Source organism: Charadrius vociferus, unplaced genomic scaffold (assembly GCF_000708025.1).
Source record: "Charadrius vociferus isolate BGI_N301 unplaced genomic scaffold, ASM70802v2 scaffold147, whole genome shotgun sequence".
Taxonomy (NCBI): Eukaryota; Metazoa; Chordata; class Aves; order Charadriiformes; family Charadriidae; genus Charadrius; species Charadrius vociferus.
In genome coordinates this window covers 2258141-2278305 of record NW_009649570.1, presented here as the reverse complement: position 1 = coordinate 2278305, position 20165 = coordinate 2258141, and the positions used below count along the sequence as shown (strand labels likewise).

The 20165-nt window shown below is 43.1% G+C and overlaps 1 protein-coding gene across 1 annotated transcript in view; it reads left to right on the top strand.

Moving 5' to 3' along the window:
• Positions 1 to 20165, top strand: part of TMEFF2 (transmembrane protein with EGF-like and two follistatin-like domains 2) — a 146290-nt gene that overhangs the window by 101151 nt on the left and 24974 nt on the right. The window contains exons 8-9 of the mRNA XM_009890223.1: positions 9318 to 9466; positions 11051 to 11110. Of these exons, the coding sequence (XP_009888525.1) occupies positions 9318 to 9466; positions 11051 to 11110 (209 nt within the window). The remainder of the gene's footprint in view (positions 1 to 9317; positions 9467 to 11050; positions 11111 to 20165) is intronic.

Genomic DNA, 20165 nt, shown 5'->3' with positions numbered 1-20165 from the left:
TCCCTTCACACCAGAACTTGCAACGTTCCCTCTGGCTGTTGCAGGCTGAGGTGAAACGCTGGGATTCTTGGGAACAATTCTCGTTATTCTGCTGGCTTCAAGATAGGAGCGAACAATATCAGCAGTCTGAGGCACACAGCAATAAAACGTTTGTGAAGGACGGCCTCAAATGTTTACAGAGGGAGAGAAACAGTCAGCAAAGCTTTGTTTTGACACAGACTATAGAGACGTGAAGGACACGGAGTGTAGGCAAACCATAAAAAGGCATTTATTTTATTCTATGTGCTTTAAATAAACTTCACACGTTAGATACCTGCAGACACTTGAATTGACATGTGAACAGAATTAGAATTTTCTTCTCTAGTCACACAGCTACCGTGAGGATTTTTCCATTGCTCTTCAAACCCAGTTATCACCCTTGTAATTCTTTAGTTTCTCCATTTGTGTTTAAAGCATCTCGTCTAGCAAAGACTGCTTTACACAACTTAGTTCCTTTTAAATAGGAATGATATTTAAGAAAAAAAAAAATAAAACAAGACATACATTTTGCCCTAAAGGTGTTAGCATACAATTCAGTGTACTGTTGAGGGCACTAGAGGCATCGGGAAGCCAGATGAAGGTCATATAATAATTGGGGCTTTGAAACGTAAGAGGGAAGCAAAAGTGAAGTTTGTGATGCTTTTTTGTCGAAAACTTAGTAAAGAAAGTTATGGAGAACAAAACGAAAGAATTAGGAATCAAGCTGCAGTGTCTTGCACAGCAGATTAAAGCAGTTTTCATGAACTGCAGTCTCCAGGATGAAGCCTTGAAGACTGGTGGAGCATGGGACCAGCTCCTCACCAAACTGGTCCGGCTCCAGGAAGGAGCCAGCATCTGGGCAGCTCTCCTCACCGCTGTAAGGTGAGGTGCCTCTGGAAGCGGTCCTTAAAACCGTTTTGAAACGACCTCCGTGAGCTGTCATAACAAATGTGCTCTGAAAAATCCATACGGATTTTTAAGCATTGCCAGTCACTCTCTGCTATTAAGCAGCAGCAGCAACAGCAGCGTGGCAGCTGTACGGCAATTGCCCTAGCTCCTGGCTCTGCGCTCCAGCTAGGCTCACGAACTGTGTTGCATTTGGTATTCAAGGAAGGGCAGCAACAAATATATTCACCACTTTAGTGCATTTTAGCCTGACATATGTCCAGTAAACAATATTTTGGTCTCTTGCAGTCCAAAAAACCCAACAACAAACACCTGATTATTCAGCGCTTCCTTCTGTTATGATGCTTTGGGGTCCTCCAAATCATTTTCATTATGCACTGCATAATAATAAAAATCTCTATGCAGTATGCTGATAATTCTGTGCATGGTCTCTGTGATTTCTAATTGTTTGAATAACAAGATGCTATTGAAATGCCATGCAGAAACATTGTGTCACCCTGAGGGAATCAAGCTTTTCTCCTTTTACTCCTGGTGAAGATAAACATTTGAACAGTGGAAATAGGTAAAATATCCCAGGGAAGCCTTTGTGAAAAGTAGACTTGCTAAAGCCCTTAGTTGCAGAAGCTGGGCTGCAAAGGACAAAAAGGAAAAATAAATTAGATAAATGAATAAATAACATTGAATGGAAGGCACTCAAAATAAGCCATGCTTTTTCTTCTCTTGTGATCTTAAAGAAGAAGAGAAGCACTAGCAGACCCAGGAAAGAAATATCGCATGCTATTTTTGTGCTGCCGTTATAAAATATGTATTGTTTATTGTTCTGCAGTGCAGCTAAAGTTTTGCATCAGCCTCAAAAATACGGCAAAGTTTGTTTTGAAGGAGACACGCAGCATGTCTATTCTTTAAGCCTCTTAATGGTGTTCTTAAGAGTGCAGTGATAGGTTTTCAATCTCCTGGCAAGCACAGGCAGGTTGTAGGGTATGATTCATAGGAAGTGTAAAAAATTGGATGGCTGTGTGCATTAGGAACATATTTTTTATATACTATTTTATGTATTTGTATGTCTGTTTACCTGATGTTTAGCCATATGCAAAACCAGGCAACGATGCCAGTCAGTTTTGCCTTCTTGCTGGAGAGATCATTGAGTGCCACCATCTCGGCTGTGCTTCAGACGCTGCAGAGACCACTGTAGCGTACCTGAGCTTGGCCAAGCTGCCTAAACTCTGTTGACACTGTATTGAGGGTGCCAGGACTTTACGCTGAAGTTTACCTCTCTGTAAAATGGGTATAATAGTACCAAGTCATTGCTGCTATAGGGCTGTATGAGATTACTGTAAAGCTTTGGGGTGTACTTATAAACAGGCTGAGGGTCAGAGAAAGAAGCTGGTATTTATGTTGTCGTTTTGAGACTGATGTCGAAACGGAGGTGCGTGCAAGCCCCTCCGGAGCAATCCAATTTAGCTGCCTGTGTGTGCGGGCAGCTTTGAGGATGACTGATGTGGTGCCAGAGTGGGTAGCAGAGGTGACCTGTTGCTGCTGCGCAGTAAATGGGTATCGCAGGCAGTGTGTTTTAACAAGGCGTGATGCAGCAGTCCGGAGCTGATAGGAACGTGCTAGCTGAGCTCTTGGAGTCGGTGGATGTGTGTGAGCACAGGTCTGCCCAGCCTGGTTAACCTTGCCAGTCCCTGCTTAGAGCTAGTTCAAGTATCTCTCCGTGGCGTTGTGTTGAGACATATTAAATATACCCAAAGCTGCCTGGGTAAATGAGTGCTCCCACCAGCCTCCTGACACACGGCTGAACGGTGGTACAATGCGTGTTTGAACGTTGAGGCGTAATGTTAAGCCTGGCTTCATTTCAACTTGCCTGCTGGTAATGTCAACAAAGATGCCCCGTGTACCAGAAAGAAAAACCTTGCAGGAATCCAAATGATGGAGAAGGCATTTGGGACTGATTGCCAGGCTCTTTATGCAGGCGTATACTGCCAGGTTTGCTTTAAAAGGGCATTTAGTGCCGTACTCGGAGGGGCAGGGGGCTTGGAGAGGACCACACTGACATCCAACCAGAAATCTGAGTTTCTGATCATTGTTTTCTAATCAGAAGAGAGGAAGATAAGAAACGTCTCTGGTGGAAATACCATAAATGTACAACAACCTTGTTTTTATTTATACACTGTTTTATAGCAAAGGGAAGGCTTTGGGCTTTTTTATGCTGCAAAATGTTGTTGGTTTTTCCCTTGCTTTTTATTTTTGCCTGGAGAAAATATACGACATGTTTAAAATGATTGCAGAATGGAACATCACTTTCCCTGTAAAATAGTGCTCACTGAGACATGGTGGGATCTCACACTTGACCAAATTAGCATATGCGCTCAAATATCAGAGCTCTGACTAGTAAAAATAACACTAGATTTGCATTTTCACATTTTTAGCTCTCGCTTCCCTGTCTGTTTGGTTTTATGCCTTTTTTCTTGACTGACAATTCTTTTTGTGGCAGATTTATTGCTGTTCTGCTGTTTGGACCCTGTAATCAACTAGACACTTGGCTGAAGACGTTAGTCATTTCATTAAGTACTTTTTTGCAGATATCTCAGACACAATTTTCTGTTGCGCTGGTTCCAAAAAGCAAATGACCCATGGCCAGCAAAGTCTGAATATGAATCTTTAATAAACAGAGGTAGTACCAACAATGCTCTCCGGTTTCCAAACTGCAGAGGGCTAATTAAAAGACACTGAATAGGGAAGAACTGCCGTTGCCATCTCGCTCTGACAAAAATGTGCCTGCATCGGTTCCCAGTAACCCGCTCTTTTAAAAGCTTTGTCTCATTTATCCTCCTTCCTTCCCATCAGAGCTACATATGAAACCCTCCTCATGCTACGTGCAGATACTGCGTAGTAATTTTTTTTTAAATTATTTTTCAGTAATACATTGCTGAAAACAAAGACTGAATAGTTGTCTTAGGAGTAAAGATAAAGCATGGAGTAGGGTTCTTTTTATCATCACTGTGTCACTAATGATTATACTTTATTCATGAACGAAGGAAATATAATTATAGCATTCCCCTACACTTTATGGGCAAAGAACTGTTCTCTCGTTTTATTGAGACGCCTCCTTAAAACGCAGTTCCTCCCTCCAGGGACGGTCCTTCATAGCAGTGAATCCTCTCTTCAGTGGCAGGCTCTCTGCAGGCGAGGATACTCTCTGTGCTCAGAAAATAATCCCATATGTTATTTGCAGAAGAGTGGGGGGTTAGGAGCCTGTGTGCTCACCGGTGTATTTACCCAGGCCTGGTTTATTGACCCCATTAATTTTTACAGAGACTAATTCAACAGAAAGCCAAGTTGGCTGATCCAGCTTGGCCAAGCAGCCTGGTACAGCACGTTGCCATCACTGCTGGGACACAGACCTCTCTGACCAGATATTTTTTCATGGCCAAAATCTGTACAGGAAAAAAACTAGTCGTCTTCTGCGCTCTTCTCTCGCTTCCCTGGGAAGGAGGCGGAAGCATGTTACACAGATGAAATAGTGACAGCCGCTCCCAAAATGCGCATGGGTTCCCCTGTGCTGTTTAGTACATTAATTGAAGTTACTGCCTCGACAGAAGCTCAGAGACAGAAGCACAGTGGCTTGCACCCCACAAGTGAGGCACAAGAAGGTGCCCATCAGCATCTTACCTGTCACAAGCTTAGTTCAGCTGTGCCAACCCTCCTATCGGCAGCCTTGTGGGCTTCTCCAGCGCATTAGCTAATACCGCCTCTGTCTCTGCAGAGACCTCCCAGTTCTGCCTTGACGTGATATTTTCATCAGTGGGTCCAACAATGTTGCCAAGCTGTGCTGTAGGGTACACCTCGGGGATTTAGCCCAAAATCCCCCAAGGAGATGCCCAGGTTTGCCCATTGGTCAGTCTTTTTAGTTTGTTTTCATTTTTTTTGTTTTCGTGATCACTGAAATAATAAAGTCGGTTGCTGGATGTTCAGCTCCTCGAAGATTTTCATCATATGAAATGAAATGGAATAAAATAAAGCATATAAAAGAAGTGGAATTCATCAGAGACTATCATAATGACCTGGAAGAATAGACATAAGAAAGTGAGCCTTGTTTAATGATTGTTTACAGTGACAGCCCAAATTTTAATCAATTAGCATATGAGCCCATTACTTGAAAGATGCGATGGGCCTGTGGGACAGTGTTCAGTTTTTCTGCCTTTCTCAGGGGAGCTGCAGGGTATCGGCTGACATCTTTCAAGCGCTCTTTCCTCACAGATGCATTTAAAGCTGCTTTTCTGACTGCAGAAGGCATAGTTAAGCCTTACATGTGTATGTTGTGTATGCTCTTGGGTACAGTTTCATCCTGTGACCCCCTAGGAGACCTCATTGACCTTCTCACAGCTTCTTGAGTCCGAGGAAAGCTCAGTCAGCCTTTATATTGCCAAGCTTTCCTCAGTGCTACACTTAGAAACACAGAAACCAAATAGATTTATTGATATAACTATAATCATAAGTCATAGCTAGGGTGATAAAATGGTCAAATGATCAAATTACTTAAAATTAGAGGCATACCGAAGTGCCTCAGGGACTGGGAAGCTGCAGGCAGGCAGCCGGCCCGTTGGTCAGCCCTGTAGCAGCGGGATGTGTGTTTCCAACCCCACATGGACAGGGAGACCTGGGGGGACCCTGGGAATGGTACGGCCAACCACTAAAAGAGATGAGGCCACTCCAGTTTTGTCACTTGTGAAAGAATGAGAAGGTGACGGGGCACGGCCAGGTTGCAGGTTGGGCATGAAATGGGAAGCACCAGCACTGGGTGCTAACTGGGAGCAAGATGGGATTTCTGGGCATGACAAGTTTAGGGGTGAGGCTGTCTTTCGGGTAGGGGATTTTCGTGTCCCACAGGATCTGAAGCCTTGAACGCCATTAGGACTCTCGCCTAATGTACACCCTGGGGGCCAAGCGGGGACGTCACAATTTGATTCTGCTTGTTTAAAAGGAGACAGTCGCACTTCTGCATGTTATAATGCTTCAAGAAGTGAAGGCACCTTTACCTATGGCTGTAAGATTTCATTCAATCAAATAAGTTAAGTGCCATTCATTTTGTATGTATTACATTGCCCGTGGATCCCGCTTAAGGATGATGCATGCTCTGTGGCCACGGGTGCCTGGGCATGCACGTTTGGAGTAAATGCTCCACCTTTTTCTCTGTAATTTACTCTCCTGGACTTACAGGGCCATGGTTGAAATGGCAGACTGCTTGTTCCTCTAGTTTAAAAAAATGTGTTTGAATATACTGTCATTTTCCCTGATAAGATGAGCGCTATAAATTAAACAGAGTCGCCCAGGCACATTAATCTTCCTGATGCAATCCTACCTTTATTTCCAGACATATATTTGATATTGACTTAATTGTACAGCCTTAAAGTAGGATTTGAGTATATAAGTGCAAAAGCAGTAAAAAATTGCAGATGCAAGCTAGAAGCTGTCTGCTGAAAACTGTGCAAGGGGTGGATGATGCACAGATCCTTGCAGCAAGGAGATTGGGGTGACAAGTTTATTGTAGTGGGGTTTTACTGCCTATCTAGCCAACCTTGAAAATCAGGCTTCACACAGGAGATCCTGTAAGATTTGAGCATATAGTGTGATCCAGAGGTTGTCCGTTTCTGTTCTCTTACACGAGCAATCTGACATCAGCACAAGTAGCGCGTGGTTCGTGGTGCTCATCTGGTGTGTCCTCTTAATGCAGAATGTGGCTGCAGAGATCTTCCTTGGACAGAAAGGCTGGTCTCACAGTTAAGATTTTTAGAATGGAGTTGAGAAAAACCTTGGCTCTCTTCTTACTTTTACTGAAGGAGGTCAGAAAAGTCATTTTGGAACTTTGTTTTTTGGAAGGTATCAAAAGATGCAAATAAATGCCTAATGGGCTCTGAAACAGTCTTTGAAATCAGTGGGAGATAGGTCTCTGAGATTTCGGAAATCCCACACAAAGTGTTTGCATGCATCTTTAAGCATCTAAACACCTTTAAAAATATGTCTCTTAAGTGCCTGACTCTGAGCATGGGTTTGTACGTCCCCTAGGCATTATTGAAATTGCATCCAAAGTTGCTTAGATTTCCCCTAAAGAGCATCCTTTTGTTTTAATTTTCTCATTGACTTAATTTTCTCTTGACTTGAGACATAATATATATTAACCTACACTCATTTTTTGTAGCAAAATGTAGAGAAGTGAAGCTGTTTCTGAGGCGGTTTATTACAAAAAAAGGAGCATATGGCTGATTGTGTCCCATCTGAAATGCAAATGGTGGAGCTACGTGAAAAGAATTACTATTACTTGAGCAGTAAATGTTTCCTAGTAAAGTGAGTTTGACTAAGGTGGGAAGCTGAAAGCGGGTGCAGGAAGAAATTACGATGGGTAATATTTCGGTGGAGCAGAACATTCTTATTCCTCTGATAAGGAGGTTCTTAGGAAATGAGCTGGGGTTTTTTTCTTATATTCTATATGTTCATCAGTGTGGGGAAACTGTTGCACAGGGAGCCTGACTCTTTTATTCCACTAGTTATGAAATCACGTAATTTAATTTATAATCACAGCTTTTCACCTTTGGCTTCTTTTTGAGCTGAAGTTTTCTGGATTTTGTGAACATTTGGGGAAAATAGACCTACCCAATGTAAAGAAAGTCTAAAAGAAGACAAGTACTGGTTCCACTGATTTTCATCACCCCATCCACGTTTGCAGAGGCCAGAGGCCAAACGGGGTGACGGAGAAATCTGACCCATGCTGTCTAATTTCCTATGCTTCATCTTTCCACCCAAGTTTTTCTCTTGCATATATCCCTCTACACTTTCAGTGGTTGAAGGTGTCCAGATGTCTGCTGCGAATGGGAGGTGAACTGACTTTTAAACACTTTCTCAAATCAAGCAGCAAGGCTAGAGGCTGACATTTCCATTACTTAACTTTCCAAAGGGAGAGCTGTGGACTCAGTGCTGTGAGATTCCGTGCAACCAGTGGGCTGGAGATAGAACATCGGTCGCATTTCTTTGCCTTAAATGTCAGAAGGGGCCGGGAAGAGTTTAGATAGCAGCATGGGCACAATTACGTGCTCAGAAGAGGCGAAGCAGCTGCCAGGTTAGACCTCTGGCTTTGTCCCCAAGCAGGATCGCAGCGGTGTTAACGCAGGCGTTGCTGAGGCTGAGCTGCCTGTTACATGGTGCAGTCGGGGGATGGAAGATTAGCATGCCTTTCCCTTGACGACGCCCAAGGGTGTATGACATCGCTAATGATAATGAAATAGGAGAAACCTAAAGAAAAAAGGCTGCAGCCTGCTGTTGGTGAAAGTAATTAGGTGTCTCCACCTTATAAGCAATGGCGAGGCTTGCTGGGATCAGGTTGTATCCACGTTGGTCTGTTAGTTCAGATCTAGACGTGGTTTTTGAAGCGAATCCAGCGCTGTGCTTTCGCTTCATGTCTTGGGGCAGCCCAGGAACTCACGATCTGGGTCGTTGTGGCTCTGGAGATGCACCTAATGCACGCCAGGCACTGAAGGAGTTAGCTCCCTGAGGACAGGGCCACCACTGCCCGTCCCGTGCTTGCCCACGCTCTGCTCTTGCCCACAGGATCCTTCACCCCATACAGAGCACATCACCGGGTTGGGGGCGGACACTGACCTTCCTGGGTGACACCTGGGTAGACCTTTTTGCTCGCTGAGTTATTCAAATGCTTCAGAAAGTGCATGGGCACAGAGTCTCTCCTAAAAACAGCATTCCCCAGGTTTTAATACGAGTATGCCCACCGCGTCCGGGAGCCAGAAGAGATCCTACCAGCCCTAGGCACAGAGTACAGTCACGTTGCTAGTGTCAGTCTCACTCTTGGCTTGTGGTTTTATCTCAGTAGGATGAGTTGAGGCTTCAGTATAACATCTTTTATTATGATCAGAGTGCCTATAGGTGCTGTAATTATTATAAAATTAAATCTTAAATCAATATAAAACCACATTTACACAGTGTTACATACAACGGTCAGCACCTCAACAGATGTGAATTTTGTGGCTTCTTTAACTGCAAGAGGGAGTAGCAGGATGAATTATCTGCATATCTGCTTTGGGTGTTCTTTGGTTTACAAGAAATTACAAGTGGTAATGCTGTGGCATAGTTTTCCACATATAACACTCTTCTTTATCTTTTCTTTTGCTTGCTTTTCTTTTCTGCATCTCTTCCCTCTCCCCGCATTTCATTTCCATTCAGAAATACAAATGACCTCTTGACAGAACGTTCCACTTTCACTCTGTTGATTTGCATTGTGCAGTCAAGAAAATACAAACACTTTTATTTCTGAGATGTATTTATAATATCATGAAAAAACTTTCTCATAGTAGCCTCTTCTTTTTTCTCTTTCTTTATCTTTTCAGGTGTGTGTGCAACATTGACTGTTCTCAAACCAACTTCAATCCTCTTTGTGCTTCCGATGGGAAATCTTATGATAATGCATGTCAAATCAAAGAGGCATCATGCCAGAAACAGGAGAAAATTGAAGTCATGTCTTTGGGTCGATGTCAAGGTAACTCTCATAACAAAACTCATTTCAAAGAATGTTTTCAATTTTTGTTCGGGAAAAAAAAGAACCAGGGCTGGCTTCTTATTTGGCACTTCTTACATTTCCATTAGACTCTTGCAATTTATTGTAGAGCGCAGGCTGCCGGAGGGGCCAGAGCCCACGGCGGTACAGATGCCAAGCAAGGCACAAGGAGTGGTGTGCGTAACCCTGCCCACAGCCTGCCCACAGTGGCCGGGGGCTGTCCACCCATCATAAGAACAAGTCTCCTGAGGAGCGGCTGAGGGAACTGGGGTTGTTTAGCCTGGAGAAAGGGAGGCTCAGGGGAGACCTTATCACTCTCTACAGCTACCTGGAAGGAGGTTGTAGCGAGGTGGGGGTCAACCTCTTCTCACTAGTAACAAGCAATAGGATAAGCAGAAATGGCCTTAAGTTACACCAGGGTAGGTTTAGGATGGATATTAGGAAAAAGTTCTTTGCAGAAAAGGTCGTTAAGCATTGGCACAGGCTGCCCAGAAAAGTGGTTGAGTCACCATCCCTGGAGGTTTTTAAAAGATGAGTAGACATGGTGCTCAGGAGCATGGTTTAGTGGTAGTTTTGGCATTGGTAAGTTGATGGTTGCACTTGATGATCTTAAAGGTCCCTTCCAGCCTAAACAGTTCTATGATTTTATGATTGGTTTCAAAATCAGGCACCTGGATTTTGCCCATAACAGCTCTGCCCTCCAGGTAGGAATTGGAGCAGACAGCAGGAGAACCCCTCAGATACATTTTGCCACCCACTCTGTTGCTCCCTTAATTGGACAAGCATGAAGCAATCTCAGAAGGCCACAGATATGGTCCCAGATGTGGTGCTGGTGCTTGTTTCTCATGTGACCTGCAGGGGACTCAAAAGATGCCAAACATGCCTGGAAGGAAATTTTGCCAATAGCAGCTCAAGACACGCGATGTTTCTCCATTAAACGCCATGCTTCTCTGTGCTGACCTTATGGGCTACTACATCACCTGTTACGCTTGAATTGACTTTAAATACTCTATTTTGTTCTAAAATAAAAATGAAGAAAATTTGCCTTTAAATAGCTCCTGTAAATAAAGTGTCTACTGAGACTCAGACTCTTAATAGCTTTTTTCCCCTCAGCTTCTGACCTATAAATCCTCAGTACGTCTACTTGCAAGGCCGTACTATACAGGTGTATTAAACACATTCTAGTTTATTCCTATCTCTTTAAATTTAACCGCCCTATGTGGCAGTTCATTTCAGGGTATATATTAAAACTCCCCAATTACTTCAAATAGAGCAGAAATGACAACTCCTGCTTCATACTGATACATTTATCCCAGCTGCAATCTGTTATCACATATTGTTAGGGAAAAAAAAAGAAAAAGTGTTTTCTTAATGGAAGATGTTTCATGTTTCATTCCAAAAAGCCCGATCCTGCTGTTTTCACCTGGCAGGCCCAGGGGAGCCTCGCAGCCAGCAGCAATGCTGTATGTGCAAGCAAAGCTACATTGCCTGGGCACTGGCGGCTGGGGCATAGTCTGTATCGAGTACAGCCTCCCCAACCAACTCAACATGTTTCTTTTCACACAGATAATACCACAACAACTACAAAATCGGAAGATGGGCATTACGCAAGAACAGATTATGCAGGTACGGTTCCTATTCTGTGAGAATCACAGTTCACAGGAACTGTGTAAGTCTCTTTTCTCCTCTGTTTGCTAAGGTGAGGTGTCCTCATCTTCTAGTATGGCTTTGTTGGTTTACTTTAAGAAAACGTTGTCTTTGCATTACTTTCTTTTGCTAGAAACTGTGTTCCTTCTTGACAAATGGGCTTCTTCCATTTTATCAATGTGCAGATAATCTGACCATAAAACGCCTGTTCTGACAACAGAAATAAATGTTGTAAATTATTTGCCAGGATTAGCAGACATTATTGAAAGTTACTGAATCTGTGCACTGGTTTCGCATATTTTTGTCACGATATACAGGTTTAAGAAAGTGAAAATCCAGAGCAAAGCACAGCTTTGATACCACGAAACGTTGCCATAATAGATAATATTACCTGCCTGTGTTTGACTATGAAGTTAATAAGGTTCTTTTAAGATTTTTTTTTTAAGTGATAAATGGTTTTAATTTATTTAGAAGCTACAGTAAAATATAATGGCTGAATAGCCTTATATGGCATTTGAAATTAAAAACATGTAAATACTAGCAAGGTTTGGGAGACGTTTTTTACACCCTTTGCCTGGGAGGATTGATTTAGAAATTGAATGTGTGTGTGCATGCACACGTGCATGCAGATATTCACATCTTGCGCTAAGGATTCAAAGCCTTCGGGGAGGTATTGTGAAAATAGGTCAGGTGATGCATTCGTTGCTTCAGTTTGTGATATTTTTGTGTTTTTAAAGTAGGTATTTAGAGAGAGTAGGGGGAGATCGCTGGGTTCACCTGAGCAGCTTGCTGCATGGCTTAGGTGAAATCCAGCTGATGGTTTCACAGGTCTTAACTTTTCTTACCAGGAGAGTCCCCTGGCGTTAGTTGATTTGGCTGGTCTTCTCTTGTGAGGGTGCTCTGTGCACAATGTCCCTGTATTAACAGGGTACCCAGCTGTTCAAAAAGATTGTTCTGTTCCTACTTAAAAATGGTGCGTGATGATTAAAACATAGAGCTATGAATAAATGATGGCTCGGTGAGACAGCGGAGTGCTAGGTGTCGGGGGTGGCTGCAGCACGAAGCAATGAGGGTAGAAATACTTTTCTATGGAAGTGGAAGTGGAAAAGCATTCCACTTTTCTATGGGAAGTGAATGCTGGGATTTATTTCCAAAAGATCAAAGGTGAACCATGGTCCAGGTAATTCCTACTGCCAAGGAGCCCTTCCATGAGTGAGGAGTCATGCAAAGAGAGAAGAGTCTTCGGTCTCATTACCCCAAACCCTTGATTACTCTCAGCTTTTTCCTGGGAGGCAGTTGTCAGTTTTCTTAAAAAGCTGGAAGGGCTGAGGTTGTATCCTACGATGGGCAGGAGATACGGCCAAGTAGGCCTGATTTATTTTAAGTTAGACATAAGGCCAAGTAATATTGTTGTGTTAAATCCTTTCTCTTTCTTACTCGAGAACTGAGGAGAGCACTGGCATGCCCAAGTCAAGATGAAGGCCTGCAGCCCCTTTTAAAAGTTGTGCAACCTGTCCTACTCTGCTACTGGTTTAGCTTTAGGATGGCAGTGACCCACATCGCCTAGAGAGGAGACAGCACATTTAAGCATAAAGCAATTGAGTTGGAACAAAAAGAGAGGAAAGGTGGCTTGAGGATTTAGGGAGGAGGAGGAGGTCACAGCGATGACAAGAGAAAGCCAAGCCACGGGTCATGGAGGAAGAAGAACACAGAAGGCACCTTCAGCTCAAGTGGGCAGGAGGAAGAGAACGGCTTTTGCTTAGGAGAGAGATGATATTTCAGCCCACGCTTGAGAGGAGAGATGGTGGGTAGAAGAAAATTGATTGCAGCAAAGCATTGTCAGGGACTGGGAGTCGAGCAAGGAACACAGGAGGAAACTGGGTTACTGGGCAGGGAGGAGGGCAGAGCTACGGCATGGAGGAGTGGGTCTGTAGTGGAGATGGTCTCTGAGAGCTGAGGGGTCAGAAGGAGTGTGGGAACAGATGGTCCAGCGAGAGGTGATGGGGGCAAGTGGAGGGGCATCTCACTCCCCCAGAGCCACGGGAGGGACGGAGACATCCTGAATCAGCAGTTGGGTCCAGCAAATACGTTTTGCACTGAAAGGCACCATCATTGCACCTTAGCAAGCAGCTCCTCTGGGCTTCTGGTATGGCTCAGGCCCCAGTGGGCTTCTCGAGGGCAGCGACTGTGTACCCTGGGTGGGTGTCAGCAGGTACCATCTGTTGATTTAACAGGAACCACAGCTGCTTACACCAGCTGATGATACATCTTCTTTTAGTGCACCTAACTACTATTCTTGCTTCATTTTTCCGTTTTTTATTTATGGTGACAGTTTGTAGGTTGAAAGTTGCAAGTTCATGCAGGACAATCCACATGCCTCCAGTGTCCCCAAATGTTTGTGGCATAACCCTGCTGGGAGACCCTAGGGGAAAGGGTCGGCTTTATCAAAAAGCTGTAACAACTCCAGCCTTTCGGAAATAGTTGGTGAAAAGAAAGACAGCAGCATAAAGTTGAGGCTCAGTGGACGTTCAGGCTTCAGCGTTTGCCAAGCAGGAAGCTCCATGTCGTCCTCATGTTCTTTCAAGTGCAGAAGTGTTTGATTCTGGCTATTATAGGATTGTGGTATGTGCTACTTTTTTCCCACCTTCATATTTCCTCAGAAGGGAAATGCTGCCCTGACTATGGGGTGCTTTGTGTAAAAAAGCAGCAGTTCCTCAGCCATTGTGCCTCTGAAGCAATATCCCCAAGCCTGTGCCTTTCCGGAGAATACCTTTGTTCTCTACCATTTAATGGCACTAAAAATTGCCGAGACCGTGAGCACTACACGCTTTTAAAAACACTGACTCGTATGGACTGACTTTCCCAAGGGAGAAAATAGCAGTGGGTATAATTGATGTTGTCAATTATGCTAATGCAGCAGCACCAAATGGTCTTTGCAGAGATTGTGGTAGCTGAGTGGTGCGGGTTTTTCCATAAACACCCCCGCACGCTCAACATGGGGTCCCAGGAAGGCAGCAGCTTTGCGAACAACCACAAGTCCCAACACCCAGCTGATTTTTTTCATATTGAACCATTCAAACCGTCTTTGCTCCCTCCTGTTCTTTCAAGCCCACTGATCCTTGCAAATAACGCACAAATCTTTCAGTTTGCAAAACCGAGAGTACTCGCTCCTTTGAAGCATAAATCTTTGCATTAAGTTTGCATTGCCTCGGTTTTTTAAGGGCTCTTACTTTACACAGGCAAGATTTACTCTAGTATTGCAAATGCCTGACTAATGTCAGAGATACCCCAAAAGCAGTGTCCCCTTTTTCAGCAAAGCAAACATGGGGAGAGTGAGCCGTAGGTGGCCCTTCTGACAGTGTCTGCCTCTCCAGGTTTGCCGGTCCACTCTTGCCGTGGCTGTGTGGGCAATACATGTCAGCAAAGCTTCTGTACATGTGTGTGTTTATGCCTCTCTGAGCAATTCTGGCCTCTCATTTTTCTGAAACCCCAACCAAAGCATTTCTCAGACTTGAGGGCATTTTCACTCTTTTCACCAAATGGCAGATTGTTGACATTGATCAAGTTTGTGAAATAAGATTTGGTTTTAGTCAATAAATGAATGGGTGGGATTTCACCCTCAAATCCAATAGAAATACTTTATCTTGCAATTTCCATGAAAGAGTTTTTTTAAACATTTTAAGTGTAATGTATGTTTTGGAATGTAGTGTCCGAGCTGAAAGTCCTGTGATTGATGTTTTCTTGAATTTCCCTATTATATGTGTAAAGTTGGCTGCTGGTTTGGTGGCATTTTTGCGCTCAGAGTCTGGGCAATCAAGGAATTTTCATCTTGTTTATTCATTTGCCTATTTATTTTTATTCTTTAATATTTATATACCCTTCTTAAGATCTGGATATTAGCAGTTATCCCCCTAACTGATTTTATCCTTTCTCATTATCAAATTAGAGATTTTTCTCAAGTCATTTTGAGCACTATAAAGAATAAGTTGGTATGGTTGAGCCATATTTCCATGTTATATATTCATGAAAATTGTCAGCGAAGACACTGACAAATTTGATAGACCTATTCAATAATATCATCTTCCAGGCCAGACAAACCTCCCTATATGAGCATTGATTAGATCAATCTCAGCAGCCAAACACCAGCAGCACAGCAAAGCTGATGGAAAGGGGAAGAAGGCATTTTCCGCCCCAATAGTCTTCTGTGGTGAAAAATGTGAATCCACTAATGGTGAGTTTGAGCCATAATTTTGGGTTACAGAAGCAAACTCTCCCTTGACAGCAGCCTCAGGTGGTGCCTTCAAGTGGTCTTGGCTTGTCCAGGGACTCTCTTGCAGGCAGTGCTGTGGCTGCTCTTGCTGATGGTGTTGCTGTGCCTGGGAAATGCTAACGAGCACAAAATGCTGCACGTCTGCTCATGGCTGCTCTGTTCCCTGCTCTCCCTCCTGGTTTCCCATGGGATTTCAAATCTACGTGACAGTCTTGGATCTTGTTCAGACTGCTTTCTGGCACTGGGACCTTCCTGGCACTGCCGGAGGCGCTCAGGCAAGTAATCTGGCAGATGTCTGTGTTGCCCAAGCAAACTGAATGCTCCACCAAAAAGGGTAAAATTAATCTGTGTCAACACTTCATCTTCCCTTGGCTGGGCCAGGGCTGTGGGATGAAGGCCATGGAAGCCACCGCAGATGCAGATTCCCCACTCAAAGGATAAAGAAGAGTCTTGGACTCTTGAAAGAGTCTCTTTGAAAGTCCAAGAGTCTTGAACTCCAAAATAAATACAACATAATATTTATGTGTGAGAAAACTATCCTAAAACTTTACCAAAACCCGCCACTCTGCATCGTTAATTTCTAATCCCTTTGAATGGGAGAGCAAGCCATGCCTGTCAAAGAAAATGTGGAGAACTGGCAGCAGTGCACTGGCCCAGCCCGTGTGAGAAGCACTGGGGTGTGATGCATCCCTTTCTTCACAGGCTTGATCCAGAGCCCGCCAAATTCAGTCACAGTCATCTTCATTGTCTGTAATAGGCCTGGAGAGCGGCCAGGAATCAGAACAGCAGCGCTGGATTTCTGTGGAGTGACTATTTCCCCCCCTCCCCAGGAATAAAATATGAGAACTTCAGACTAGGTTCCTTCTCCAGATTATAACATTTTCAAAGTAGGTTAACTTTGGAGTGTAAACCACTTGACATTGTCCCTTAAAATTGAATTTTGTGTCTACTGCCATGTCAGCCATTTCCTAAACTGTTGAAGAATAATAAAGCCCCAGAGCTTAGCTATGGGATATAAACTATCATGCAGTTTTCCTCTGCCTTTGTGAACCAGGCTTTCCTTTCTTCTTAATGGAATTAGCAAGTGAGACATAGAGCTGAGCACCGCGTATCCATCACAGCTAGAGAGAAACCATTTCTCATCTGCAGCCTTGTAAAAACGCTGGGGAAATTGCATCCTTGCATATGCAGATTTGCTTGGCTTTCGTTTCCGCAGACGCCAAGTCAGAGGTTGTCACACTAAACAAATAGATTATTTAGGAAGCGTTCCTGCTTTTCCATCAAATCACTTAAAATTTGAAAAAAAATAGATTTTAATATTTTGACAGCTGTGTGGCACTATGAATGCTGTCTCGCTGTGGCCTCCACCTGCGCTCACACACATGGGCATGCACACTCCTGGCATTTGGGAGTACAAGAATAATATAATTGATACATTTCTTAAAAAAAAGTGAAGCTTCTAAATGTTGCTGCAATTGTTAGTTGCATTTACAAGTGCAAGGTTTTATGAAAATATACGTAAGTTTTATGCACAGTGAAAATCCACAAAAGGCGGCAGGTGAGCTCTGCAAAACAGAGAAGAAAAAACATTATAGATTGTATTTCAGGCTGTACAATTTCGAGATTTTTTGGTCTGTGACTTGAGGAAAGCAATGAGGGCATCTCCCGCTGGGAGATGTGACCATATTATGCCCCACATACCTGAATGTCCTTTTAAGATGTCTGATCATTCAAAAGCGTTGATGTCTACAAATAGCTGAAGTCTGGGGCACATAAACTCAAGATGATATAAGAACAGTATAAACAGATATAAAGTAATTTACTAATAAAGGCAGGTGGAGAAGGCATTTTGGTCTTGTTTTGGCTACCTAATCCAGGTACTTCTGATAGAAAAGTTTTCAAAAAGTACAACAGAGGAAACAGTGCATTGCATGGAACCTAGAGGTTTCCAAAGTGAAGCTCAAATTTATCATCGTGGAAAGTAGTATAGCATTTACTCAGAAATAATAACTGTGTGTAGCTTAGTTTAATTTATGGAGTACTATAAAACACAGATAAGAAAATATTCCTTTTCTGGGGTCCTTTTGCGTGATTTTCAAAGACAAGAGAGAGACCACCGGATTCTGATAGCACGGTGGTCTCCAGCCCTTCTGCTGCCTTGCAGCTCCTCCACTGTTGCTGAGGAAGAAGAAGAAAAATTTTCCAGAAGAAAATTTAAAAAGTAGCGATAGAGGCCAGCTGATAGGTTAATAAATCTTACTGTCAGCTACTTCTGAACTAGAGTCTGAGTAGCCAGCCCTGTCAGCCCCAGCCATGCACTTGGCCCCCAAACCTTCACTTGTCCTGGGTGCTTTTTTAAATGAAAAATTGCAGCTGCTTCTTTTTGTAATTTAACTCCTGGTATTCAAAAGGTGGAGTGCGGAAAGTCCCACGCCAGCATTTTTCTGTCTCATCATGAGGACCGGATGCTTTGTTTCTAAAAGATGAAAAAACAGGGCATTAATGCAATTGTCAAGTGCGGGTGCTGCAGCGTAAGCTATCCTAGATGTTTTTCTTCTATAGGACATTCTCAATTGTATCTTTAGATACTGCTAGGTTCCATCTTACTAAAATCTACGTAATTTCTGGGGGGAGATGAGACAGGCACACTGAGGTGGAGGTCACGTAGGAGCCTCACAAATAAGTCCCATGTCAGGAAGGAAGCTGCAGCACTCCGGAGTGCTGCACCATGTGATTTAACAGCACTTACTCCTAACAGTCTTTTCCTGAGGAGCATGCAAAATGAAAACAGGCTTATGGAGATTTTGAAAACAAGCATTAGGGAGAGAGAAATATTGCTCATTTAATCTGCTCGCCTCAAGAGAATACCTCACTTTTTATGAGAGTTCTCCTTTAACTTTGAATTTTGTATGCTAAGCTTGGTAAAATGTGCCTTGTTTTTTTTTTATTTCTGTTTTTTGTGGGTTTATAATGAGAGAAATTGTGCCTTTTCATTAGTTATGATTTCCCAGTGTCATGCTCATGGAACCTGTAATTGTTAGCATTAAAACTTAAATTAGATCTCAGGTGAACCGCTAGACATCTCTTTACTTAGACTGATGTAGCTCAAGGAAAAAGAGCATTTCCACTTGTGCCTTTAAAGCTTAGCCCTTAATTTAGTCACTAATGAACATGAATCAAAAGTTGCAGAATTCATTTGTGCTTTCGTCCCGTAATAAACAAATTCAGTAATGTTGTGAGTGAACATTATAAAGAAAGCTACTTGTTTTGCGTAGAAGCTCAGTAGTCTGAAAGTTCAGTATGTCCAAGCTAAGAATTTGATCAGTAGGAAATAAACAGGAAAAGCAAGTACCAACTTGTAAAGCCAATATTGGCATGGGCAGCCTAAAAAATACAAAATCAGATCAGGCTATTTTACTGTTGTCAGCATCCCTGAAGTACGTAAGTCCTGGAAATTAGTTCAGGTGTAAAGCTTCATCAAGATTTGGGGTGAGGGCAGGGTTTGTAATGCATGTATATGTATTTGTAATGTATATATTTCCCTCTGGGCTTGCCATCAGAACTGTACAAAATTCATAAAGCTTGCTCCAAATGCTGGCTTCTTCTGCTTCCCCAAGACTGTGTACCTTACTGGTTGGTTTTTTCCTTATACTAGCATGTAAGCGGTCTTATGTAACATTTTGTTCTGTTAAAGGTGATGGATAAAACCAGAAATTGTATGTACAGTAGAGATGAGCAGACCTGAGTTCACACAGACATTCCTACAGATTCTTCTGTTTGTGTCCCAGTCCGTACACACATCATGTATCGTGTCTTATTTGGAGCATGGAAACCCATCTTCCTGAGGAAATCTGAACCTTTCAGTACCCGCTGATCTTTTTGTCCTCTGCTCAGTATCTCTTATGATCAGAAAAATGAATAAGCTGAAAGGGAGGTAGAGCTGGCAGAAAATAAAGACACTTTCCTGCTTACACGTAGAAATATGATCCCTAAAACACTATACAACTTGAAATATGCCTGATTTCTTAAGCTGTCTTTAACCAGATACCTTCTTTCTAAATAGGGCCTCTAGTGGCAAGGGATACCCAGAAGAAATGAATGCAGGAAGGCACCCTTGGAAAAACACTTTCATGGTTTGCAGTCACGCTAGTTGTTATGCTCTAGTTAAAGCCACTCCTAGAATTTGTTTTTCCCAACCTTTGTTTTCAGAGGTTTATGGAAATGAAGATCCAGAAACATGATCTACAGCCCCTGTCCAGCACCTTGAACATATGGAATATGCACCATAATACTTGCAGAGATGGCAGGCTCCGCTGTTGTGAAAGGATTTAACAGTTATCAAAAAAAGGTCATTTTATATCTGACTAAATCACATTGTGGCACCTAGTTAATACTGTATTTTTGCCACTTCTTAGATGAGATACCCACTACTTGCAGGCCCCTCCTTTGAGATACACCAGGATTAAATAATAGGACTCTATATTCATTCCGTCTAACAATGCAGAAAGGGCCATGAAGTGGCTTTCACAGATTGTACTTAAATTTACTGCAGACAGCCCCAAACCCATTTCACATCAGAGTCACAGGGAAGCTTAGGTAATTCTCCCTTTGAGGTCTACAAAAACGATGCAGCCTGATTCTCCCTGAGGACCAGCGACAGCATGTACGTACAGTCTGATCTTACTGTGACGCAGAGTGGTGGCACATGTGACTCTTCTGATACTCTGCTATGATGGCTGGTTTCACCCTGTGTCAGCTGTGGTG